Source organism: Labrus bergylta, chromosome 3 (assembly GCF_963930695.1).
Source record: "Labrus bergylta chromosome 3, fLabBer1.1, whole genome shotgun sequence".
Taxonomy (NCBI): domain Eukaryota; kingdom Metazoa; phylum Chordata; class Actinopteri; order Labriformes; family Labridae; genus Labrus; species Labrus bergylta.
Window position 1 is genome coordinate 26,635,682 of NC_089197.1, and position 25,760 is coordinate 26,661,441.

The 25,760-nt window shown below is 39.0% G+C and overlaps 3 protein-coding genes and 1 long non-coding RNA gene across 4 annotated transcripts; 1 reads left to right on the forward strand and 3 right to left on the reverse strand.

The window, feature by feature from the left end:
* Positions 1-485: 485 nt before the first annotated feature.
* Positions 486-3,247, reverse strand: cyba (cytochrome b-245, alpha polypeptide). The gene is made up of 6 exons (XM_020635084.3): positions 3,091-3,247; positions 2,649-2,718; positions 1,990-2,064; positions 1,798-1,881; positions 1,583-1,664; positions 486-1,185 (listed from the first exon to the last, which is right to left on the reverse strand). Exons 1-6 carry the CDS (start codon positions 3,146-3,148, stop codon positions 994-996), a joined length of 561 nt encoding a protein of 186 aa, XP_020490740.1. The 5' UTR covers positions 3,149-3,247; the 3' UTR covers positions 486-993.
* Positions 3,248-3,816: 569 nt separating this feature from the next.
* mvda (mevalonate (diphospho) decarboxylase a) lies at positions 3,817-12,684 on the reverse strand. Its single transcript, XM_020634375.3, has 10 exons — positions 12,497-12,684; positions 11,892-11,962; positions 7,241-7,355; positions 6,986-7,132; positions 6,614-6,813; positions 5,999-6,073; positions 5,634-5,852; positions 5,053-5,168; positions 4,745-4,853; positions 3,817-4,315 (listed from the first exon to the last, which is right to left on the reverse strand). Exons 1-10 carry the CDS (start codon positions 12,570-12,572, stop codon positions 4,235-4,237), a joined length of 1,209 nt encoding a protein of 402 aa, XP_020490031.1. The 5' UTR covers positions 12,573-12,684; the 3' UTR covers positions 3,817-4,234.
* A 1,107-nt stretch (positions 12,685-13,791) lies between these two features.
* On the reverse strand, positions 13,792-17,236 carry pdcd5 (programmed cell death 5). Its single transcript, XM_020635495.3, has 6 exons — positions 17,049-17,236; positions 15,685-15,725; positions 15,390-15,451; positions 14,878-14,969; positions 14,713-14,784; positions 13,792-14,629 (listed from the first exon to the last, which is right to left on the reverse strand). The coding sequence occupies exons 1-6, from the start codon at positions 17,112-17,114 to the stop codon at positions 14,585-14,587; spliced, it is 378 nt and encodes a 125-aa protein (XP_020491151.1). The 5' UTR covers positions 17,115-17,236; the 3' UTR covers positions 13,792-14,584.
* On the forward strand, positions 16,691-25,196 carry LOC136178597 (uncharacterized). Its single transcript, XR_010665978.1, has 3 exons — positions 16,691-16,821; positions 24,659-24,971; positions 25,062-25,196. It is a non-coding gene; the product is annotated as an uncharacterized lncRNA (long non-coding RNA).
* The last annotated feature ends 564 nt before the right edge of the window (positions 25,197-25,760 follow it).

Genomic DNA, 25,760 nt, shown 5'->3' on the forward strand with positions numbered 1-25,760 from the left:
CACATTCTGTTGGTTATTGAAAATACAAACAGATTGTATTAAAAACAACAGTTTACAAGACATTAACTTTATATCCAACAAGTAGACTTACTGTACATTGGGGGTCACACTTGCCTCAACAACTAAAATGAGGAAGTGCGATTGTTTTTTGTTTTTTTCCACACATACCTTAGCTGCTTGACAGCTTTTTATGGCCAACAAAAAAGAAAATCTTACAACATGACAGAAAAGAACCGTCACTAACCCGTATAACTTGTCTGACAGTAATGGCAGATGTATTATTATAAAATCTCAAACAAACAATGGAAGACAGTGTGACAAACCATTTGAGAAGAGAATTCATATAAAAGAGGGAAATTCTAATGTACTGAAATACTGTGTGTTTGCAAAAGGAGGAAGTTGCAAATGTGATTTCTTTAAATAAACTTCCAGGGGAAGCTCGTTGAATAAGACATTTGAATGCAGGAATTGAAGAGAGGTCATGATTCAAAGAGCAGAAGGAATTTATTTACAAGACATTAGAATACGAGGGGGAAATGGCTACAGCCATGTACAGCCATACATGTCAATTTAATCCAATATAGACTTATAGTACTGTGATTAGTTGACTTCAAGAAATGCACATATACACAAATAGTAACAACAGTACAAGTACATGATACAGTAGGTAATAACCTATGTGCCAACTAAATACAATTCATACATCATGAGTTAAAAATGATGGTGATTGGTGCAGAAAACTACTTTTATAACAGCTGTAATTTAAATAAAATAAGATTCCCTCTAAACAACATGAACATGGGTATTGTAGAGCCACTCTGTGCAGTGGTTGCATTTATATTAATCTCCAGAGGCATGTATTTTTTGGTTATCAGTAAAATAATACATTCACTTTACCCATCCTTCCTTGACCTCTCACTGTTACAAGGGTGTAAATTGTACGAAAATGAGGCAGGCAGGGAGAGGGAAAAAGAGTATGGTACACCGGGCTGGTTATTCATCAGCAGTAACATCGATGGCGTTGTCATAGGCCGCTCCCCCAAGGTCTTCTACCCGTTTCCTGTGCATGTCTGGAGGAGGTCTTGGTGGTGGATTCTGAGGAGGTCTAATCATGCTACCCGTATCTTTCGTTTTGGTTTCTTTTCTTGGAAGAATGGGCTCCCAGTGTTCACCTCGGATAGCTGCCTACAAACAAAATATAACACAAAGAATAATGGCCCGTAATGTAGTGCAACATCAAGTTACAGCTGCCTGAAATCTGGATGACAGGTAATAGTGGTCCTCGTCCTGTACACATGTACACATGCATATTTTAAAGAGATAAACCGTGCAGCCTGGAAGGATTTATACATTTTGTTGACAAATCTAGTTCAGTTAAAGAATTTGGACACACCCCTGACTGCTAGGATTTCACAACTACAGGGCTATGTCTTAACAGAGCTAATGAAACAATCTCTTCCTTGTTGCCATTTCCTTGTTTCCACTAACTAGCCACTTCCTGCTTCATCTGACAACTTCATCAGTGTTCACAGTCTATAACCTGATTTACTGGAGGTTAATGTTGTAAAAGCTAACAACTTACCACAAGGTAGATGATGCTGGAGATGCCGAGGCAGACACATCCGAGAACTGTGGCAAGCATAAAACCCCCAGGTACACAGAGGCTACAAAGATAGACAGAAAGAAAAACAGACAGAGAGGGATTGAGAAGGAAAAGGAACATTAGTCTCAAGGTATTGTTCTGGGACTAAGAGGATGGCTGTCTAGCAGAGGAAAGTGGCTGAAAAAAATACTCACGCAGCAAGTATAAAGGCTCTGACATAGTAGTTCCTCGTCAGCGGCCCGAATGATTTGACAACCACAGAGAAGCAGTACTGGCCCCTGAAGGACAACAAGCCACAGGAGTGAGCAAACAGCAAATAGTTTGTCCATTAAAGCTAAAACTTACAATGAAAAAGCATTACGTGATCTGAAACTTGAAGTACTTACGTTCTCTCTACACTTGTGCCCTTGGCTCTCTTGCTTCTGGGATACTCAAGTAGACACACAAACACTCCAGCAGCACTGGTTATCAGTCAAGGCTGATTCAAATGACATGGTTCACTAGGTCACTTAACACTTATGATAGCACATCAAAGCAATTATGGATGGACTGATTGTGTCTGATGTGAATAAATGCAGGATATGAATGGAATGCCAGCTTAAATGTCGAATCTACATGTAGGCCTATTTCTAACTTCCTACATGTATTTATCAATATAAAAATATCTTTTTTTTTAAATGGGGACATTTTGTAGTCTGGGTCCAGGCTCAGTAGGCAGAATGTTGATTATCTTGCATTATATACATACAGAAACTTTTGTAATTAACACACACACAGGCCTACTCTGCCACTATGCACAAAAAGTACAAGCTTATATATTGTCATGATGCAGTTTATATCAGTCTTTACAATAGCATCTTTATCTTAAGGCTCAAGTGGATTCTTAAACTGCCTGTTTGTTTTGCTGACAGCAACAAAGTAAAAGCTACAGTTTTGTTCTGCAAAAAATGTGGTTTTGATAAACTGACAGGAAACTTGAAACTTTCACAAATACACAACTTAAATGTAACTGCAGTGGTTTATGAACAAGTAGCTTTAAGGATACACAGCAAATGCAGCAAACTGCCAACCTCTGAACTGTCCAGCCACCCCAACAATGCCTCCTGTGAGGTAAACTGAAACAAAGACACGGGAAGATTAAATTAACACTTTAAATTAACACTTTAAACAAAGAAAGTTCCTGTTAATGGCCATTATTCAGAGTGACAAGCCCATGAAGAATTAAACATCTATTCAAAACGTCAAAGCAATTCACAATATAGAGCTTATAGAAACGATTTGACATTGTCTACTGATGTAATGATATAAAAAAAGAGATGCACAACTAATGTAATAAATATCACGGATTAGAAATAAGTTATTAAAAGACAAGATGCATTAAAGACACAATCTCCTTTTAAAAAGAAAAGATGATACAACTTTATAGCATTAAAACCAGTTAATCGCCTTTTAATTAGGCTATCTTTTTAGATTGTTTTAATACTTACTGAGTCCCGAGGCCAGAGCCTGTTCATTGGCCCACATCGCCCACTCTATTTTCCCCATCGTGTTCACCTGAGCAGCCCCTTTACAGACAGCTTTGACTCTCTAGCAGGGCGACTCACACTGATTGTTTCTACAAGGAAGCAGAAGTATTTACGTGATGAAGGAATGTGGACGTGCTGGCTGTGTAAGGGGCGGAGCTTATCCAGTTCTGATTTAAGAATCATAAGAACATTACAAAAGGGGAGGGGCTAACCAAATACCAGGCAGGTAAATTCGGTCGTTAGTTTTTTTTTTATGTTCCTGTGTTGGTTTGGGTTTTTTGTCCTGACCTTTAAACACTGAACTGTCCTCTGTTTAAACCTTTTCTCCGGTTTCGGTCGGAGGAGGAGGAGGAGCAGCGCTATAACCAATTAAACTAACTTATTTGTGATTCTGTTACGTAGAAGTCTTTACTCGAAGCTCTTCAAATATGTCATTCATACATTTTTGTAGTTCACTCTTAAGTCTTTTATTAGACTTAATTATGTTATGTTTTTTTTCTTTAAATATTTTACAATAATATTAATCATTTTATAACAGTGATGATTAATGCTCTCAGTGTAAGTCACATTGAACAGACTTTGGATTTGTACTTCTTTTTCTCTTCCTGCACCTGTCCATGGACCCTGACAGAGTGAGCAAACTGAACATGAACCTGGAAATGACAGAAGTAAAAACATGAAAGACTCTCAGACTAAAATATCCTTTTATTTATGAAACAGGGTAAGACCAACAGACATATATACTGTAGGTCTAAAATGATGATTTTGCATGATGTAAAATGAATACATAATGAAAGTGACCAAATATATGAAGACATACATTAAGTCATTTGCTCAGAGAGGAAGAGATCAGCTGCATAGTTTTACTGTATTTAGTTCAGTGCGTCAAAATACCTCTTTACATCTACCTGTAGTTTCTGAGAATTGTTTACAAGAACACAGATGAAATTAGGCTAATGGGAGAAGAGAGACAAATTACAAAATGACATGTGTGTCTGGTGTTGTTTTACTTGTAAAAATAGTTACATATCACTAATACAAATGTAATTTCTGCTGACTGTATTCATTATTATGCTATTAAATGTTGTCCACTCCAGGTTGCAGGTCACACACTTTCTTTCGGAAGCCCGTCAGGTCCAAGTAGATGCTGAGTGGGATCCGTCAACACACGAGGACCTGGCCCAGCCTTGAACAGAGAATAAGAAAAGAATAGTTACACCACAGAACAGATTCTTTATTACTTTCAGACTCTCAGATTTCTTGTTATAATAATATCTTAGCATTGAAATGTATAAAGATGGATTAACTCACTAGTGTTAGATCAGTATAGGGAAACAAACACTGTTTATCACAAAGTGTGTGGCACAATTTCAACTGAACATGCGCAACAAAATGTTGGGTCAGAGCAAGTTGCAAGGAAATGTGGAAAGAGATCTAAACTTGTGTCACTATCTCCTGATAGAGATATCCCAGCTTTAAAATGTGTGTTGTGCAGTCTTTTAAAAGTGACATGCTGTTACATAGAGATCAAGCATGTTGATGTAAACTAACAGTATACATTTACACAAACATTTTGAGCAACAGTACATAAATACATCAGTGTGTTTAAGTGTACCTTGGTACTAATAATGTAGCTTATTCCCTTTGACATGGGCTCAAGGCCAATAGCCTGCTTCAGCTCCTCAGAAATAGCAACAGGGTTAACAGGAAGGCCCTTAATAAACCTGCAGAGAAGCAAACATGCAATGAGTCATTCATCAGAGGCAGAAAGAAAACACACCTTTACAACATTGTAAAACAGCTTATCCAGGGACCTAAAGTATTCATCTATTACTGTGTATTCATACAAATATAAACAACACATTTAGATAATATGTTTGCATGTCAGTAATATTGACAGAGGTCAAGTCACTGTCAACTCACTGTCCTCCGTTGGTCTCTGGAGGGAAGAAATGTTGAACCACCTCAACCAACTCAGGAACATGCTGCTGAAGCGTGAAGATCACAGCGTTGGGTCCTGCATCGAATGTGTATGCCAACTAGAAAGACACAAACAGACTGTGACCGTCATATCGAGAGAGCTTTCTGTTCCCTGGTCTAAAAAACCCCCTTCAAGTTTCACATCTGTATTACACCATCTTAGAATTTCAGCTGCGTGAACTGAGGCAAGATAAAATGAATCTACATTTCTGTAGTTAAACATATTAGTATATTATCATATTCTTATGAGACTCCAAAACAAAAAGCATGTTTCTACTTTAATTTACGAGTGTTTTATACCCGTTCAATACACCATGTTTTATCTAATTGACTGTTTTTCATTCAGAGATCACAATCCATTATTCCTTATGCCTTGAGTTCTTGTTTTGAGATGAGTAATAATGCAGGAACAAGTATTTGATTTCAAAGCAGCTTTCACATGAAGCTGTTGAAATTAACAGAACACTGGGTTTAAACATGATAGACAAAGACAACTAGAGATGGCACAGTGTGAAGTTGCTCACCCGTGTCTCCCCGTAGTGTCTGTTATACCGATGCACCACATTGATAACCTGTTGTGACACACTGTTGAGGTAGAAGATGGGAGGATAAGTGTCGAGGCAGGTGGCATGGAACTGGTTACTGTCCTTCATGGTAAGTTCAGCGAACGCAGCAAAGTCTTTTCTTCGCACTGCTTGGATCATCTCTGCCATCCGGCCTGGGACAACCGACTCAGCGCGGTGCTACAGCCACAAAGACACAGAAAAGATTGACATAGACCTTCTTTGGCACAGCTTTCAAAGCAGTTTAAACCAGTCTAATCTCCAGTTTTTAACATGTTTGTAATCTAAGTTAACTGAATATCAAAAGTTTGAGTAAAACAAAATACCTTTAAGAGACAGCTTGTTTGTACACTTGTTTGCATCCCAGAAGTGCTGCCCACTGGCTTCCTCTCCGCGCTGGCCTGTGAAAATGTGCATTGATACCATTTGATGTCATTTTTACAACTTGTAAAATGCAATGCAGAGGCCTTTTAGGTCAGGTAGAATCAGTTATCTGAACCAGTTTTCTTGCCCACTTCTATCATTGCAACACCTGATGGTTTGTTGTGATAACTGGTCTCATATTGTGCAAACCAAGGGGGGTCAAAAACAGCCATGTGGAGGTGCCTTGAAACAGCCTACCTTCTATGGTCCAAACAAATGCAGATTCCACACTGGAATCAAAATGTAGAAAGTGGGACCTAGTGGCTGCGGCGTTGTTGTCAGAGAAGCCAGCAGTTCAACATAGCATGTTTCCTTAACGTCTAGATATAGTAAGGTCGTTTTACGATTTAATGCTGTAGATATCTTAAAATATCTACTGCTCCTTTAAATGTGCATTATAAACAATAGTCAAGTAATTTGTTGTACATGTAACACAAGAAATCTTTAGTTACTAATTCTCACAGTCCCATATGTAATGTTTTTCCTCTCTCAATTCAAATGCACAAAAACGGACTTACCACAAGCACAAGTATCCTGAGCTCAGGCCAATGACTCTCTGGCTCCACCTGCTGGGCTAAACTGTCCTTGCCATCTTCTTTTTGCCCCATGAGCCATTGGACAAACCCTCCATAGATACTCCGGCATGCGCTGCCTGAGCCTTGCCTAGCAATCCCAGACAGCTCCCCTTCTATGCCAAATACTTGGGCAAGAGTGTAAACTGCAACACAGCGATGACAAAACATGAAACTAACAGGTTATGTCAATAAAAGGGAAAACACAGCAAACATACTATAGCTTGAAGTATTTATCGTGCTGCAAGTTTCTCAGCTCATAACAAAATTATTTATATAAGTCATGGAAAGTTTATACACACTTGCACACATTCTTACCTAGACAAGCAAATCCAGCCGCTGAGGAAGCGAGTCCGGCAGCAGTGGGGAAGTTGTTAACAGAACAAATGTGGACTTTGTGAGATAAACCAGTGGCATTCAAAATAGGGTCCCCGTCATTACGTCTCTTCCTTGATAATCGTCGAACTAGATTGAGTACACAGAAAGATTACACACTGGCCTGGCTGACTCTCTTTGACACGTAGGTTATTTTATTATTGTGCTATTAAGAGGGGGAAAACAGCCAGGACTCACTCTCTCTGAGACAAGACTGTAGCCTTGGATGGTTTATGTCCTCCTCTTTGCCATTGAGCCATATCCGATCTTCCTGAAAGGATCTGCTGGTGGCAACTGTTGTGGTAGTTTTCAGCTGAACAGAAGGTGGAAATCAGGGCAGATATTTTAGAAACAAAGACTTATGTACATCATTAAGTAACTATTTACGGTTCTCATTATCAAGACAATATTCAACCACTAATTAAAACATTATTATAATCAGACACAAGAAGGCCTATCTATATTATCTTGTAATGTTTACTTAGATTGTACAAGAACAAATACTGACACTATACACATACTACCCCTGAATCTTAATTTTTAGTTTTGCCAGAATGAGACAAAAAAAACATTCTGTGACAAGCATGACTGATTAGCAACACTTTTATTTTAGTAGTTTTAAGATGATTGAACAAGCTCTGATCTGAAAACTAGGAAGGTCTTGTCAGCTAGGTGGGTGAATCGAAACTTGCTTTGAGTAGATATTGATAGTGGGTCGTTGTCAGGCTTTGTTTGGACTGAGCACTTAAGTTTCATTCTCTGAGCATCAACAGGAGAGGCAGTTGGCGCGTGTCACACCCTCTGTTGATTGCAAACTGAAAATCTGGGGCAGGATTTTCACGAAAATCCAATCTTAAAAGAGTCTGAATCCGAAACTGCCAGCAGAACGAGCTCTGATCTGAAAACTAGCGTGGCCACAGAGCCCGGGTATCCACAACTACTGCTTTGCCTATTTTCTCTGGTCATCTGCTAAACGCAACATGTGCTACAAAGAAATCTCTGTCATTCATGGGAACAGGAAAAGACATATCTGTCATAGACAACGAACTCTTAACAACTTGTCTCTGCTTAAGAAAGCCTCTTCTACCCACCCTTCATTTACTTTTGGCCTCTGGAACTGTCAATCTGCTGTGAATAAAACTGAATTCATCCAAGCACTTGCAAAAATGTCAGATATTCAGGCACTTGCCTTACTAAAACCTGGATCCGCAGAAAATACAGTCACACCAGCTGCTCTTTCTGTTGACACTCATGCTGGTAGCCTAGTACCACTTTTTCAGCATTTAATCTATCTCTGTCTCAGGCTGTCTATCTTTCCCTCTAACTGGAAAATATCACAAATCACACAATTTTTAAATCTGATGATCCTACTCTTGTTTCAAACTACAGACCTATAGCAATATTTCCAGTTATGTCTAAGTTGCTTGAAAAAGCCTTATATAACCAGCTAAGTTCTTACTTTGAAGCTAACAACTGGCTCAGTGACTGCCAACATGGTTTTCGAGCTAAACGATCAACCATGTCGGCATTGCTACTTCTCACTGAACAAGTATGTGACTCTCTTAACAAAGGTCACATCACTGGAGCTATTTTTATTGATTTTCGTAAAGCTTTTGACACCGTGAACCATCAAATCCTGCTTAACAAACTTCACTCATTTAAACTGTCTTCATCTGTGATTGAAATGCTTTCTTCTTATTTGAGAAACAGGTCGCAAGTTGTCAAAATTGATCATGCAACATCCCAACCTTTAGTCTGTGATATGGGTGTTCCACAAGGCAGCATTCTCGGACCATTACTTTTTCTTTTATAGATCAATGATCTTCCTCAAGTGTGCAAATATTCAAAACGCTTACTGTATGCTGATGATACTGTTATTTTTCTCTCTGACTCAAATCCTAATGTCATAAATTCCAAATTATCGTCTGATCTTCAGTTCTTACAAGATTGGTTGAAAAATAATCATTTGACTATCAATGTAAAGAAAACTGAGTGTACTTTCACTCCCCCAGAAAATGTATTACATTCACTGATCCAATCACCTTTGCAAGCCAAGATCTTCACAAAGACCTACAAATATCTTGGTGTGCTACTCGATTCACATCGTATACCGTGAACACACCTCTAAACTAACTACTAAGCTGAGTCACAAACTTTATGTGTATATTAAGATCAGACAATATCTGTCCTTCTCTGTTTCTGAAACGTACCTACATGCAATTGTGTTTTCATCAATTTCCTACTGTCTTCCAATCTGGTCTTTTACCACTAAGGAGATTACTGAACCAATAGCACGACTGTACTATCGAGCTCTTAAGATCCACATTAACCTCCCAAAGTGGTCACACCATTGCTCTGCACTCACCCGCTCCAACGCCTTGACTTTCCAGAATTACATACACAGCCCCGCCATTACATACTATTTTCAGATTAAAAACAGCACTTTACCAACACTTGCTGCACTTCTACCGACACATAATATGAGACAAGTGCGCCTCACTAGGTCAGTCTCCCAGGCACTCATCCCAGTCCCTGCATACAAAAACAACTATGGTCGGAAGTCCTTCTTTCATACATACACCAAAATTTGGAATGACATTCCCCATCACATTAGAACTTTACCATCTACCTCATATTTCAAAAATACATACAAATGACAACTTCTCCACACTTAGACCTGCACTCATTAATTGTTCATGTACTGTTAGCAGTATCTGTACTGTTTGTCTCTATTTGTCTGCCTAGCCCATGCTAATGTCCTGTAAATGTGTTTGTCTTGATGTGTCATGACTGTGGTTTATGTTTCATGTTCCACAGAACAGGAACCTGCTGGAAACCAGTTTTTAAACTGAGTCAGGCCCGTTAAACTGTAACTTAATGTTACTTTTAAACTTTCCTGTAATGAAAGAATGAATGAAATGAAATGAAAATGACACAGTGTTCTCACACACACCCCGCTCTGTTGGACGTGGAGGTGGTACAGGTATCCTCATTTCTAATATCTGGAAATTCAATAAACTCTTCCCACTGAGCAACAACTCCTCATTTGAATATCACACAATCTTGGTTATTGCTCCTATTAAAATGCATTAAAAACAGGGCTGAGGTCAGCAGAGAGAAAATGGCAAAAATCCAAACAGTCCGCTGACCTCAATGACTATAAGCAAAGACTTGTTTCATTCTCCTCCAGCCTGAAAACGGCCAAGACAACATATTATCAGAACAAGATATGCAATGCCACAGATACAAGAAAAATGTTTTCTGCTTTTAACTTACTGCCTCAACCACCTCCTCCTCCACCCTCAGATCTGTTCACACCAGACATGTTTGCCTCGTATTTTACTGAAAAGGTTGCAACTATCAGTAACCAGTTTTCTGAGCCTGACCAACTCAGCCCAAAGGCACCAATCAAAAGTGCCTCACTCGACTCATTCTCCTCTCTGACACTCATCTCAGGATCTGCCCTCTGCTGGTTCATGTCCTACGATCCTTTAGAGTGTTGTGGAAGGGAGAAGTGTCCAAAGCGCACAGCTTATCCACAGGGGTACCTCAAGGGTCAGTGCATGGTCCCCTTCTCTTCTCCATATACAAAAGCTCACTTGGTTCAATAATCCGCTCTCATGGCTTCTCATACCACTGATATGCTGACGATACCCAGCTCTTCCTGTCATTCCCGCCAGACAATGTAACAGTCTCTGCAAGAATCTCATCATGCCTTGCTGATATCTCTAAATGGATGAATGAACGGCACCTTCAACTCAATCTTTCAAAGGCTGAGCTCCTTGTCATCCCAGCCAGTCCCTCTATGCAACCACAGATCAATATCCAGCTTGGAACAACCAAACTCATGGTGTCATGATTGATGACCAGCTAACTTTTAAGGTTCAAGTAGCCTCGATTGCCCGGTCATGTAGATTTGCCCTGTACAACATCAGGAAGCTCAGACCTTACCTGTCACAACATGCTACACAGCTCCTGGTACAGGCTCTTGTGATATCACGCATGGACTATTGCAACTCTACTGGCAGGTCTTCCTACATGCACTATCAAACCTCTGCAAATGATACAAAATGAGGCAGCACGACTGGTCTTCAACCTTCCTAAAAGAGCACGTCACTCTGCTGTTCATCTCCTTACACTGGCTCCCAGTTACTGCTCACAACAAATTTAAAACTCTGCTGCTCGCTTACAAAACAGGGACAAAAACGGCTCCTCCTTACTTTAACTCTCTCATCCAGGTCTACACTGCCTCCTGCCCACTACACTCTGCCAATTAAAAGGCGTCTGATCCAACCTTCACAACAGGGTCCTAAGTCTCTGACTAGACTCTTCTCCTCTGACGCCCCCCAGTGGTGGAATGAACTTCCAAACTCCATTTGATCTGCAGAGTCCCTCTGCACCTTTAAGAAAAAGCTAAAGACCCAGCTCTTTCATGAATACCTACTAACTTAATGGTGATGGTCTCGATACCATTGATGATGATGGTGGTTGTGACGATTGTTTTTGTTTGATAACAACGACTTGATAAGATGGTTTCTATACTAATTAGAGCTCTCAAGAACTGCCGTCAATGTTGTGCTTTGCCTCTGTGCCTGTCAGCACCTGTGTGTCCAATCAGACTCAAAGCTGATCATTTGCACTGACTGACATTGTTTCCTCTTTTCTAGATCCTTGCTTGTGTTGTACTTACTCTCTGATGTACGTCGCTTTGGATAAAAGCGTCTGCTAAGTGAATTGTAGAATGATTGCAGGAAAGAACGGTTGTTGTCTGTTGCAGCTCTGACGGTAATACAACAATTTTAAGGCGCATTGAGCTAAAAGTTTTGATACTTGAACATTATGCAAATACCTGGTCTTGATGCAATGTGACACTCAGAGAGGAGTTTATGGGTAGAATGAGTTCTTCATGTCTCTTCCCCCCTGCAAAAGTAGCATGCATAGAGAGAGCTATTATATAGGCATATAATGAATCCATATAAACATGCTTGAAACAAATGCACTCGTTAATTGGCCCAAGTAAAGGTTTAAACAGTGTCATACAAACAGTGACCATGTTAACTGGAGACTTGCAGGCTGCAGCAGAATGAGTGTGTTTATCGTAGTAACAACATAAAGACGGAGTGTGTCCTCCTAACTAACGTTAATTATTTTGTCAATAAAGATACATCTGATGAATATGTTTGACTTCACAAATAAAATCAAAACAAAGCAGCATTAGTTCGGACACTTTCCGGCTCCTGCATCAGTTGTAACCTTAATATTTACAGTCTATGGTAACACCGGCTGAAAGTCACCGGTTGACACGGTCACCCTTTTAACCGAAACACCAGTATTCAGATGGACACGAAACACAAGTCACCATACAAGAACAAGATGCGTAATTAGTGATTAGTCTTATTTTAAGCTAGTTACACCTTCAGTTCAAGGCTACACATAAGTCGTGGTGATACTTACAGTATTTAATGACAGCTATATTCACAGGAGCGGTGCATGTCACTATATGTGGCTTGTCCACACAGTCTTCAGGCATATCTGTATTTTTAAACCGATGTTTGTTTTGAGAAGATCGTACCTGAATATTCTGAAATACACTGTACAAGGCTCCCCTCGAGTTCAGCTTACTATATTCATTTTAGTTGTAGCGTTTCCTGGAGGACTCTCTCGATTGGCGAGCGTAGAACATGTGACTAAGCCGTCCACCAATCAGAGCCAAACAGTGTTGCGGAAACGGTCTGAGTAGCCAATGAGAAGACATCTGACCACGGTGGTGCGAAATGGGGCAAGGACAGAGACCAACCCTCAAACTTGTAGGGTTGGTTGAGATTATTGTAAATTTCAGCCATTTATTAAAAATTATAATATTATTTGCACATTTATCTGATTGAATAATAATGTGATTTAACCAAATCAAAGAAAGGAATAAAAACACTGTGTTTAGCGAAAGGTGTAGTTAGATAGTTACAAGAGAAAACTTATTTTCAATGTTAAAACAGTGATGGCAGATATAACTTTGAAGTTAAATGATGATCAGGACTTAAGTACAACATGGAGATACTATAACTCCAAATCCATAATTTAGAGGCAAAAGACTTTTTTTTTAACTACAAAATCATTTGACAGTGAAACTTGTTTTGCAGGGCATAGTTGATGACCTTGAAGACTATTATTGTCATCATTCAACTACATAATAATGAGAAAAATAGTCTATATCAGCTTGAATTAAAGCAAATGTTGCTTCATGCATCAGTAATGCAATTATGTAAGTGATAAAGCCATTCTGCCAAAGAGCCTCTCTTTGAACCAATGTTGTAGATAATACTAAGGTACCCTTACTTGGATTAACTTTTATAGCAGTAAGGCTATTGTTGATCATTTTCATATTGTTTTAACAAGTTTTGTTTTACGTAAAGGATCATAACCTCTTAAACCAATGATAAGTCAACAATTTAGCAACCTACAGAAACTCCTTTTCTTGAAGAATGAGACGTTGTTCTCATCCACTTGGCAATGAATGAACATGCAATCGCAAAGCAACAATCTCAAAATATTTAAGTAAATTAAGGCACCACTAACTTTTAGGTTTTAAACAAAAATAATTAAGATACATTTTACCAACTGTTATTTTGTCACTTGCTTATTCTACCTTTGCTCATTACTGTATGCTGATTGAAGAAACAAAGCTTGCTTAACAGCAGCAGTAGTCTTATTGAAATGACAGGGTCTTTCTCACAGACGAATAATACAAATCATTATTTTTTTGCCTTTTATTTTAAAAGCAGTTGGGATACATTTGGGAATCGGTTAACTCTAGATTCAGACATGAAGTCCAATATTTGAGATTGTTGTTTCAAGAAAATAGTCAATCCTCAGTAAAGAGACAGTAAGTTCAGTAAATGTGGGACGATGCTGCAAGTTTTCTGTTCTTGTGTTGAGTGTACTCACAACCAGGATAACTGTGTGCCTTTACCCAATGGAACAGAATTTGTGAAAAGAAGAAAGAAAATAAACAGGACATTCATATGAAAACTGATAATTGTAGAAATTGTTCACCAGACGAACTTTAAGGCTTTTGTCAGTTCTTTTAAGTAAACCTTATAAATGTCAGTACTATTTGGAAGCTTTCCATTAATAGAGGACTGTGTAATGTATTCACAGAACAGTCCAAATAAATGTGACAGCCGCCTATTATCTGAATGTGTTTGTTTGATGAGCAGAATCCATGGTAAAATATAAAAAAAACAAGTAACTATTGAGAAGTATTGGTGGAGTCAAACAGCACCATGAGCCATCAGGGGTAATCATAAGCAGTGCACAGCTTTACCAATAGAGATCTTAAAAGAACACCTTAAATGAGCCTGTGTGTATGTACCCCCACCACTTATGCCACATTGATTACTCCACTCTGTTGGTTTTCCTTCTTGGCATACAGTATCCAGAAACACAGAATCTAGTGTGGCATCTCAGGATTCAGTTAGATAAGGGTGCTATCAAAGTCCCAGTAAAGAATGTCCTGGCTCTTTTCAGGCCTCATGTTCCAACGTATTAATCATCCTCATCATCAGAGTCCATCACCCGCCTTCTGTTGAACTAGAAAAAGAAAGGACAAAAATGTTGGATGAACCAATACGTGACAGTGAATGAAAATGATTTGATACTTTAATGAATCTCACTTTGACCGTTGTCTTCTTCTCTGTCTGCTGACTGACTTTTTCTAGAATCTCGATTAAACCTGTCTCAGAAATCTGAGAAAAGAGAAAATGCATTCATGACTTAGCTGGAATGTGAAGCAACGTTGACGGCATTAGTGCTGCAGCCATCAGGAGTCATTCCCTTACCTTTCCTCCTAACTTTCCAAAACGAGCCATTTGAATGAGATAGTTTTCAACTGCTTTGGCCTTCTCCGGTTTCACCAAAGCAAGGTTGCTCACTAAGAAAAAGAGAGAATATTTCATTGTGCTCACACTTGAGTAGTATTACATGTACAAATGTTACATTACACACAAAAGTTTTAATTAAACTCTTGTGTGTCAAAGCTCAGATAGGATATATATTCTGTATGGCACTTAGTAGGCCTGGACGATGAGGAAAAATGTTATCATGATAAAAAATGTCATAACAGTTATCAGTCATTATAATTATCGATAATTATCATTATCAAAACACCCAGACCTAGCACTTAGCTTTGTTAGAATGAACACATTTTGCTGTTATTCATATCTAGAACATTCTTAAAGCTGGCACGCTGGTAGTAACTTGGCTATAGATAGTACTTGCTCAATTGATCGATGACTCCTCAACACAATAATTTATTTTCAGAACATAGTAATAAATATGTAAGCAGTCTTACATCTGGCACGGGCAGACTGGTCAAGAACTTGAGCCAATATAGAATTCCTCATGTCCGTTTCTCTGTGAATTAAAAGTAAAAATATGAGCACAGGAGCACAACCTTTGTAACCCATTTCTACGTTGATAATTCACAGCACATAAGCTCTTTAATATACAGTATTTGAATGCCCTTTATGTAGTTCATGTTAAATATAGTGTAGCATTAATAGGACAAAATTTGATATATAAAATTAATGACATATTAGATCACTATACTTGTAGGCTGTTGAAATAACACATTAAACACATCATACCTTTGTTTGGCCTCCTCTCCTTGTTGATTATTTGAAGCATTCTGAAAGAAAGTAAACATACAATGACATACTGTAGGTTGTATAATTCAACTTAGTGAAGGGAGTAAAACTCGATATAGAAAAATAATTCTTACACAACACCCTTGAGTTTGGTAATGGCCTGACATGATAACTTAATGCCAAAAAAGTGTTTCCCTATGATTATCATGATATAAGTTCTGTTTGATTGATTTCATTACACTTCTTGGTAAGCATTTCACGAATACATTGAATTTAGATATGCACTGGGATGGACCCTTTAAAAAGGTGAAATGTAAAGTCGTCAGCACTCCGTAGTGCAGGGATGGGCAACTTTGGTCATGGCAAGAGCCACATTCAATTAATTCTCCCTGCCAAAGGGCCAAATTGTAGTATACAAAAACGATCAATTATGAATAAATTATTTTAAAAAATCAATATCTCTCAAATTTAACTCAACATATGTCAGTGATCAAATATTATTATGGACGTATTTCTGGTTTTCATAGCAGATTTTGTCACATTTTCTTCATGTTTCCAATTCATTGATATGTAAAAATTGACCTGAGGGCCACATTGAGGGTTGATGAGGGCCGCATGTGGCCCCCGGGCCGCCAGTTGCCCACCCCTGCCGTAGTGGTCAAAGAATGTGAGGTGACACTGATGTTTTTAAATATTTCAAAAAGTCATCTGTCTTTCTGTTGTAATGTCTTCTACTACTTGTCTGCCAGTATCTACTCCAGGTCTAAATGATCTGTGATGATAAGTTCACATCTTGTAAAATTAACACACTGATCTGTCGTGCTCTGCTAAACCCTGGGTGCAATATTGTGTACGATTTATGTCACTTACATCACTGTGTGTTAAATTAGATTAAGCCTGATTGCTTTGACTGAAATCTGATACACTGCAGTGGTTAACATATCATAATGTAGGCCTATTAACCCATCCTGCCATCTCACATAGCGCACACCAAACAGAACATCTATGAAAATACTCCACCCAGACTAGACTCATCAGTTTACTGAAAACTAGAATCATCTTTTTAAACCCCCTTTGTTTCATTTGTTTCAGCTAGCATTGGTTGTTATCAGAGGGGTGTGTGCTGTCAAGCTAGCGGTGAGGAGATTTTGTCTTTTTTTATTTCTGTTTATTTCTTGTCTCTCTACCGACTGGCATAATATCATGTTGCATGCTATCTCAAGTGAGCTTCACGTATCCTCCAAGTCGACACAGTTGAGTTGTGGTGACTAGTTTAGCTACAGCAGCGTTAGCTAGCAGCTCACTGAACTCAGCACCTCCTTATAAGGCGGACACACACACGTTTCACAGCTTTTTGTTCTTACCCCGTGCTTTGCCTGAAGCTCCGCCATCCTCTGTTGCCTTATAGCCTCTAATTCGTCGTCGGCCATGGTTTACAACAGTTTTGTAGACTCAGAAGAGTAAAAAACGAGGTGATCTAATATAATGCACCCTAAACTGGCATCAGAAGGTAAGGCCCTGTGGCTCAGGGGTGGGTAATCGAAATTGAAGCTATCGATCGAACACACAGGGTAAAGCAATCGAGAAGAGAGTTAGGTAACCATGGGTAACACCGGGAATCACCATAGACTGTAAATACACATCGCAGTCTAAAAGGTTTGAGAACCACTGACCTATGGGTATCTTTTTACAGTCTGTGGGTATCACACATTATCACCCAGCGGCAACCTCCGGTCCTGAAATATAATAATAACAGTAATATTTATAGTCTATGATTATCACACATATCACACCGGACAAAGATGTTGCGTTCACTATATTTGAAGATATAATTGAGGAATTCATGCAATATTTTTGCAAATTAGCTATGCAGTAAATCCGTTTTTAATAGTCGGCTAGTTATACAGAATTTGACTTCTAGTCTTTTTATTTTAAAAGAATGATGATGTTTTTGAATAAACAAAAGTATTTACAGTAAGCTACATGTATGATTGGAAAAGACCAACATATTTGACAAAAAACACCTAGTTTAATAGGTTTATGAATTTACAAAAACTATAAGAAACTGATAAAAAAAAATTGAAGGATTATTTAGAATAAACAACTATGAATGTTTAGCTGGTGCTTAGATGAATGTTCTTGATACATTTACAACCCAGTCGCATGTCAAAATGTGTAATACCTACGTTGGTCCACAGCGCAAAACAAAACGTAGTAGTTTCACAATAACGGTTCTAAAATTGTGACATGTCTACGTTTGTCTGTTCTTTTGTATAGGTATACCTCAGGTCACGTGACTGCCAGGTTTTCCCCTGGTGAAAAAAAAACATGGCGGACATCCCTTCTATTTTCTATAAACTCCTATGCAATAAATAATGATTTCTGTTACATTTTTATGGATCTCTTTCATTACAACCACATTTGATAAAACGATTGGAACAGATTGATGCATATTAGCAACATTATAAACTATAACATGTAACAATACATAAAGACAATACTGTACAGTTTGTGTGATTTATATGATTTTATTTAACAAAATAATCCTGACAGATTAATACTATCTTTTAAAACAGGTTTGATTTGACCACTTTTTTACAATATATATAGTCTAGATTATTTTACAAAACCCATTCGGCTTTAGTAAATATTCGATATAGTGGGTAGATATACATTTTTTACAACCCTAATTATGTTCCCTATGTGCACAACGCCAGACATAACCACCAAAATTCCCGTTTCTAGAATAACAGTCAAAATATCCAAAATTAACTGATCTATGTACTTTATTTTAACATAGATCATATATGTATTATGCAATAAATACTTCGGCCACACGAGATCCATGACATATTCAGTGAATATATCTTTTGTAAGCCTTTTATAATCCTAGTTACAACCTTTTTGTGGAAACGGAAAAGACTACAATTATGGCGCCATTCAGCATCAAGCTGTATGACTTGACTCTGAGGAATTGTGGTCTTTTAGACAAATCTCAGTGTTTCCCTTACATAAGAAGTAATATATATATTTAATTGAGGGTACACAGGGGAGTTTAATTGGATGGTTAACACATTTATGTTATCAGATATTTAAAAAATAATTGATACATTTGTTAAAATGTATTTTAACCATATATAGCAGCTCCCCCTGTTGTTTTGGTGAGCTGACTACCCTCACATGATACTTTGTTCCAAGACCTCTCTAAAACAGTTATTCCCATGTCTGTAGCCCATTTTGTTGCTGAGTTATAAGCCTTCAAAAGGCATTATTTCAAAACAGGGGTCATGTTGAATCATCTTCACATATGTTACTCTCCAGGATGAGACCTTTCCAACGATGTATGTTGTTCAGCTCTAAGCCAAAAACTTAAATATTCTCATTTCCTAGGCAAGGGGTCTTGCAGTCATACTTTCATAGAGCTCTTTCAAAGCCCAGTACATAAAATGTTTTTATTTTTATTTTTTGTTTGTTTTGGTGTAAGTATATCATAAAATCTGGGGAACTATAGGCTTGGAGGACAGCCTTAAGTGCTTGGTTTAGAATTATGGCTAAAAGTAAAAATCTCTTATGCTCTTTTCCATATTAATTCATCCTAGTACTTTTTTTATCCTTCTTTCCTTATAGAAGAGTTAATCTAATTTGTCATCATTCATTGTTTTAATATTCAGTTTAATGTCTTTCATAGAGCAACAGGGTTTGTAGAGGCCATTTTAATCATGATAACTTTAGTTTTAGAAGTATGGTTTAAGTTTGTGGTAATAGAGTATATTTTTTGTTTTGTAAGAAATAAGTATTAATTTGTGCGAAGTACTTGATTTATAGACATTTATTCTAGACATAGAAAGCTTTGTGGTGAATAATGGATTTAAGTGGGCATATTTTGGCAGGTATTTTGTGTTATGGGTGGAGCCGAGTTAATTAATTTGGGTGCAATGCACAGGTGGTGAGCAAAAAGGAGATCGTCTTTGTTTGCGGATGGTGGTGGAGGTATAGGAGCCACGCAGCAAATGTTTTTGATCGTGACCTTTTGTTATGAGTTTCGATATATTCATTTTGGATCTGTTCTGGAAAGTGGAATTCCAAATAAAATAAGAAATCAAGTGAAACAACGGATCTGTGAGTATATTTAAGTGGACACGCATCAGGAACGAAGAGGTTGGCTCCTATGACACAAGTGACAATTTTTATATGACACACAAGAAGAAATTGCCACTACAGGGTTGAACAGGTCAAAAGGCTTCATGTCTCTGCTAGGCCTCAAATGGTCAAATTAGCGAGTTTTTAACATCAGTCTTGTTCACAAAGCATACAGCATAGTGGAGAATGACCCTCTGTCTTTTGGAACATTTCCACACTTTTTAACACCCTTTTTTGATTCAATTAAAAGCTGAAAGGAAAGTGTTCAGATATCACATGCAGTGTTTGGCGTTTGAATTCTACTGATAGTCTGAAGGTAACATACTGATTATCCAGCTTCTTACTAATAAAATGATGCATCTTAAACCACCTCTCCATACTGTTGCTCAGTCTCTGACAGTTCCTGGTTGTGGTCGGTAGGTGGCAGTGTTGGCTAAACCACTCTCTTCCAAACGCAGTAGGTCAGGATGCTCACAGCCAAGGCCAGCAGAGTCCAACAGCACATCTTCACCTGACTCTCCAAGCCCTGCTTTGCTCCAAAGTGGGACACAAAGCCGCTCTGTCAACAACAAACAAGTAGATTGAACTGTCAATGAACACAGACATGTACTGTAATCATTCAGATTTCTAAGGAACACATTTTAACCTGAATTCTTACTTTAAATCAGAAAGATTGTTGATACAACTCGGATTAAAAAGTCTCAAGAAACCTGTATTTTACAGTTATGATTTTACCCAATTAGTTTGTAGATCTCTAAACACAATTAGGACAGCTGTTCGTGTTGTTACTGAATATACTAAACACTTAATAAAAGAATCTGAATGTTCTCTACATGTTTGTGTGCTCCTGCAGCAGCAGCTCAACAGATATGACTGATTAACATTTTTATCAAAAATAAATCATTGTGGGAAAAAGCAGATTCAAGTTACATGAAAAAAACATGCAGACATTCTCTGGGGCGCCATTAAACCTTCAAGCTAAAGCTAATGTTCCTGTACCTATACACAACATCATTGCCTTTTGGGTTATACTTTCTTTTTTACAAAAGTTTATTTCTTTATGTCTTTATTTGAGATACAGGGCAGTGGGAGATAGAGTAAGAAATCAGGGCGAGAGAGTGGGGAACAACAAGCCGCAGGTCGGATTCAAGCCTTGGACTGTAGACTCTGTACATGGGGCGTGTTGATGAACCACTGTGCTACCGGCGCCCCTCTTTTGGTTATTCATAGACCTCTACTCTTCTTTATGAGACAGTAATCTTGTGTTTTTGTTTTACACCTTATAACAACAGACCATTTTCTCTGTACATGAGAATCATTTTACTCCTAATCTCCTGAAAATCCCAGTGTAGCATATTTTGAAAAATGAATGACAGACGATTAAAATAAAAAAATAAACTCATTGGCTCAGGGATGACAATGAAAAGTATCCCAAGTAAATATATTTCTAGTAAGCCTCTGATCAGACATCTTCTCAAGCCTATTCCTACACCGGAATATTTTGAAATGTGTGTCTGAGGTTAGATGTGGAGTGTGCATTCAATTAACAACTTCGGTTTGAAGCCAAAAATAAGCTTTTTGTTTTGTCGAGTAATGTAGGTAGGTAGGTTGCCTTTCTCAGAGTTTAGAAAAGGATATCTGAGATATTGAAAAACTGTAGTGTGCCGTCTTCAGGTTTCACAGCTCAGATTACTTCAGATGCTCTAAAGGCCCGGCGATAACAATAAGCCATGTCATCATTTCTGAACTGATTTTTTTTAATTGTATCATTTAAAAATATGTAAAATGAATAGCTCTCATGCAGACATCTACCCGATCTTTAGTGGGACCCAATGTCTCATCAAGTAACATTTGATATATTTAACATATTTAACATGAAAATAAATAACATTTTATAGTTCATTATGTTGCTAATATGCATCGATCTGTTCCAATCGTTTTATTAAATTTGGTTGTAATGTAAGGGTGTCTAGGGTCTAATGTAACCCGTTTTAAGAGCCGCGAACCGATCGTCCACTTTCTTCCGGTTCGTTGTTGATAGCGTCCATAGCAACCACCAAAGCAACAGTAAAAAACGCAACAACCCAACGTTTCTCTATCGAGACCTGAAAGAATCTTCGTAGAAACAAACAAACTAAAGATCATAAACAAAAACCGTTGTATAAATAATATCCACTTCTTAAATTTAAATGTTGTTCTTTGACTTGTTTCAACACAGGAGAAGAGCTTTTTTTCACACCAAAGTTCCTGGACCTTAAGAAAGTACTAGCCCCCTATCAGGGCCTTTTTTAGGGGTCGATCTTTTACCCCAGAACTTAATGTAGATCCTGCTTCCTGTGGTGGAAATGCACATAGTTCCTCTAAAGGTCCCTAGTTCTGGGGGAAAGTTCATGTGGTCCAAAAGGAGCTTCAGAGCTGCATTATGCACTTTCTAATAATCCAAATTGCATTATTTAAAATAATAATTGAGTACATAAAAACGTTAATAAACTGTGTTTACATTTAAATGACAGCTTCACATTTTGAATGTAAACAAGCAGAAAGGAAACTGTGGAACTTTACAAAGATCAAAGCGAGCTCACTTCAAAGGACACGTTCCATTCTTTCTCTGATGTCATCAGAAGGTATAGAGAGAAGTTGTCCAGGCACTCAGATCATTTCAAGTCTCTTACAAAGCTTCAACACTTGTTAGACCTGATCTCTGATAGATACATCTGTTCATCAGAAACAATCACAACTTTTAAACAGCAGCATTTCTTCAATTCTGAATTTTACCAGCCTAAACAACATGCGGCTCAACACTCAGAACAAAATGCAGCTGGTGAAGATCCCGAAAGGGAACAGGAACACCTTCATGCCGAAGGTCAAAGCAAGAGCTCCGCCAAATAAGAAAAGGAGCGAGCTCTCAAACCTCCATCAAGAAGTGAGCCGGCTCAACGTGCTGCTCAACAGGAAGATGGAGCACTGCTGCAGGGAGAAGAACGAGAAGATGGCGATCAGCCACGAGTTGGAGGAGACGAGGAGGCAGCTGGAAAGACAAAAATCTCAAAAGGAGTATTTTATGAACCGCTGCAAAGAGCTGGAAAGACAGCAGAAACAACCCTCAGAGAAGACTGGCGCCGCCCAGGGTCAAAACAAAAGGCGCAAAGGGAACAAACGTGTTGCTGATGACGAGATGCAAGTGGACCACACAAGCATCAACAACAAGACTTCAGCTGAGCTCGGAGGAGAAAGAGAGAGTACGCTCCTCAAAGAAGAACTGGAGAAGGTCAAATGTGCTCTAAACGAGCTGGGCCTGAAGTACCAGAATGATATGCTCAGTGGCGGGCAGCAGATTGAGACCTATCAGCGTGAGATGCAAAAACAATTTAAGGCTCACGCTGACAAAGTGTCTCATGACCAGGCGGTCATCAAGTCCTTAACAGAACAACAGGACACGCTACGCAAGAATATGGCGGAGGAGAGCTGCAAGCACCAGAACATGATGCAAAGTGCCGGGCAGCAGGTGGAGACCCTGCAGCGTGAGCTTCAGCAACAGAAGCAGGCTCACATGGACAGGGACTCCCAGTTTGAAGAATACATCACGTCCATGACGGCTGAATACAACGCCAGCTGTCAGAAGATGGCAGATGACAACGCTGTCCTGTTGCAGAAGGCGCAGATGTTCTGGACAGAGCTGGAGCAGATCAAAACTCAGCTCAGTGTCCAGAATGTCATTCAAAAAGAATACCAGGAGCTTCAAGCCCTGCACAAAAACTGTGTGGAACAATTTAGAGCTCAGATCCAGGAGGAGAGGAACAACACCAACCTTTTCAAGTTAAACCTGGAGAGGTTAGGAGCTAGCTATCAGGAGCTGAGCCAGAGGTATCAGTCTGAAGTTTTCACCCTGCAACACCAGGCTAAGAGCAAGCTGTGTCAGTTTGACACTGAGATCAAATCTAACTCAGACAAGCTGACAGAGAGCCAGGAAGTAATCCTGAAGCTGAGGGCTGAACAGGACGCCCTGCAACAGAACTACCAGGAGAAGGAGAGTTTCTATGTGAGACAGCTGGAAGAGCTGGACACTCAGCTCAATGCTCAGCTCCAAAGAACCATGGAGCTCTCTGAGCAGCTGCAGGCCGACAGAGAGGAGCACATGCCTCCCAAGAGGAAAAGAGCAAGGCGTGAGGAGACGCCAGAGAACGAGCAGCGCTAGTGAAGACCTTCACGAGTGCATTACAATCCGACCCTGATCCTGGCAAGAGGCCGGGAGTGAATGATTCAGAGACAGACAACAAACTGTCTACCTGGATGGTTCTCCCCTCCTCCTCTGCACCTAAATACACCTTTTTTTCACAGAGGACATTTTTGAATTGCCATAGTTGAAATGATGGTTGACATAATTCAAAAATAGCCACCGTTGAAAAAGATGTCCATTAATTAAATGTCCATGAAATCAATAAAAAAATCTGGAACATTATATTCATGCACAGAGAGTTGTTTTCTGCAGCTGTAAGTTGTTGTACAGTTAAGTTGTTAAAAACCTGATTGTCCCTCTTCTGCCTTTTACACTCAAATGTTTCTACGGTGAACAGTGTACAAAGACAAAAATATAAGTACCTATAAGGCAGATAGAAAAGACGTTTCTTTTGACATAATGGTGATATATTCTTTTAAAATCAAATCTCAACACATTTTTCATTTCTGGAAAAAAGTAGATACATATAGACTAACTAAAAATGAAACTAAAGAGTGACAGCCAAAAAGCACTCGTCTGTGGGGTGTAGATGGTAGTTCATGGTTGTTTAGCGCTTTTCTACTTTATCTGACCACTCAAATCTCTTTTACACCGCAGGTCAGACCTACACATTAACACCCTGAGGCTGCTTGTGACCATCAGTATTACCACAAATCCATTCATACAGATTCACACTTTGCAGACGAAGCAGAAGGAGCATCTTGGGGTTAAGTGTCTTGCCCAAGGACACATCGGACATGTGGCTGCAGGAGCTGGGGATTGAACCCCTGACAACCGACTCTATGAGTGTGGTGGGCGGGGTTCATGTTCCCAGGCGGTGCAAGGTGCAGCTAGTTGGTCATCAGGATCTCAACTACAAACACTTCCCTCTACTTTACCTCGGCGCCAGATTGTTTCACCAGCTCGCGTGGTTTGTACTCTCTTGGCTTCTCTGGATTACTAGTTCTCATGTCATAGCTTGTGTAGCTAACCTTGTTTTTTCTTTTCTGCCTTGTGCCAGATCGCTGTTTGTGTTTTTGCTTCACCTCACGTGTGCTTTTTGGACACCACACTGGGATCACGGACACTGCCACTTGGAACCTCGCACTACTCCTCCCCCTTGCACTCTTTGAGTCACGTTGGAAATAAACCTTTGAGTAAACTTTATCCTGCCTATCTGAGTCGTGCTTTTGGGTCCAGAATTTGTACTAACCGTAACATTTAGTGTGTCATTAAAAAGTAAAGAGTATTCTGCTGAAAATGTTGGAAAAATTAAAAGAGCTTCTCTCACTCAATAGAGCTTGTTATATGAAGCTCTAGCATAAGTTCAGTCAGGAAGACTATATGACTGCCTTCACGATCGGGTCTTTCTCATTCATCTTTTTTGCACGCTTACTCTCATTTCCGCTGTCATTTTCTGGGGCTGTCATTGGTTAATCAGCTGTCTCGTCATCTGTACTCATCTAACCAATGGCATGGTGTTCCGCTCTTATTTTCAACCTATCATCGTTCTGCTCCCCTTTTAAATATGATTCTTTCTTTCCCTTAGTTCCTTCATGCTGATGTTTCAAGTGCCCCAACAACGCCATCTCACAGAATCATCATCCATCATTTCTCATCCCATCTGGTCTCATCAAGTCATCAGCTTCACCATCACCAGTGTCTGGACTCCATGGGGGGATCTATTCTGCCGTCGCTCAGAATTGTCATTCTCCTACAC

Coding starts and splice junctions, on each gene's coding strand:
- cyba (XM_020635084.3), bottom strand. CDS start 3,148: ATGGGGAAAATAGAGTGGGCGATGTGGGCCAATGAACAGGCTCTGGCC. Junction 2,065..2,648: donor CAGTTTGCTGCATTTGCTGT/GTATCCTTAAAG, acceptor ACTGATAACCAG/TGCTGCTGGAGTGTTTGTGT. Junction 1,186..1,582: donor CCAGCATCATCTACCTTGTG/GTAAGTTGTTAG, acceptor TTTTGTTTGTAG/GCAGCTATCCGAGGTGAACA.
- pdcd5 (XM_020635495.3), bottom strand. CDS start 17,114: ATGGCCGACGACGAATTAGAGGCTATAAGGCAACAGAGGATGGCGGAG. Junction 15,452..15,684: donor GGAGAGGAGGCCAAACAAAG/GTATGATGTGTT, acceptor TTTAATTCACAG/AGAAACGGACATGAGGAATT. Junction 14,785..14,877: donor TTGGAAAGTTAGGAGGAAAG/GTAAGGGAATGA, acceptor CTCTTTTCTCAG/ATTTCTGAGACAGGTTTAAT.
- mvda (XM_020634375.3), bottom strand. CDS start 12,572: ATGCCTGAAGACTGTGTGGACAAGCCACATATAGTGACATGCACCGCT. Junction 11,963..12,496: donor TATAGCTGTCATTAAATACT/GTAAGTATCACC, acceptor CTACTTTTGCAG/GGGGGAAGAGACATGAAGAA. Junction 5,853..5,998: donor AAACAAGCTGTCTCTTAAAG/GTATTTTGTTTT, acceptor TTGTGGCTGTAG/CACCGCGCTGAGTCGGTTGT.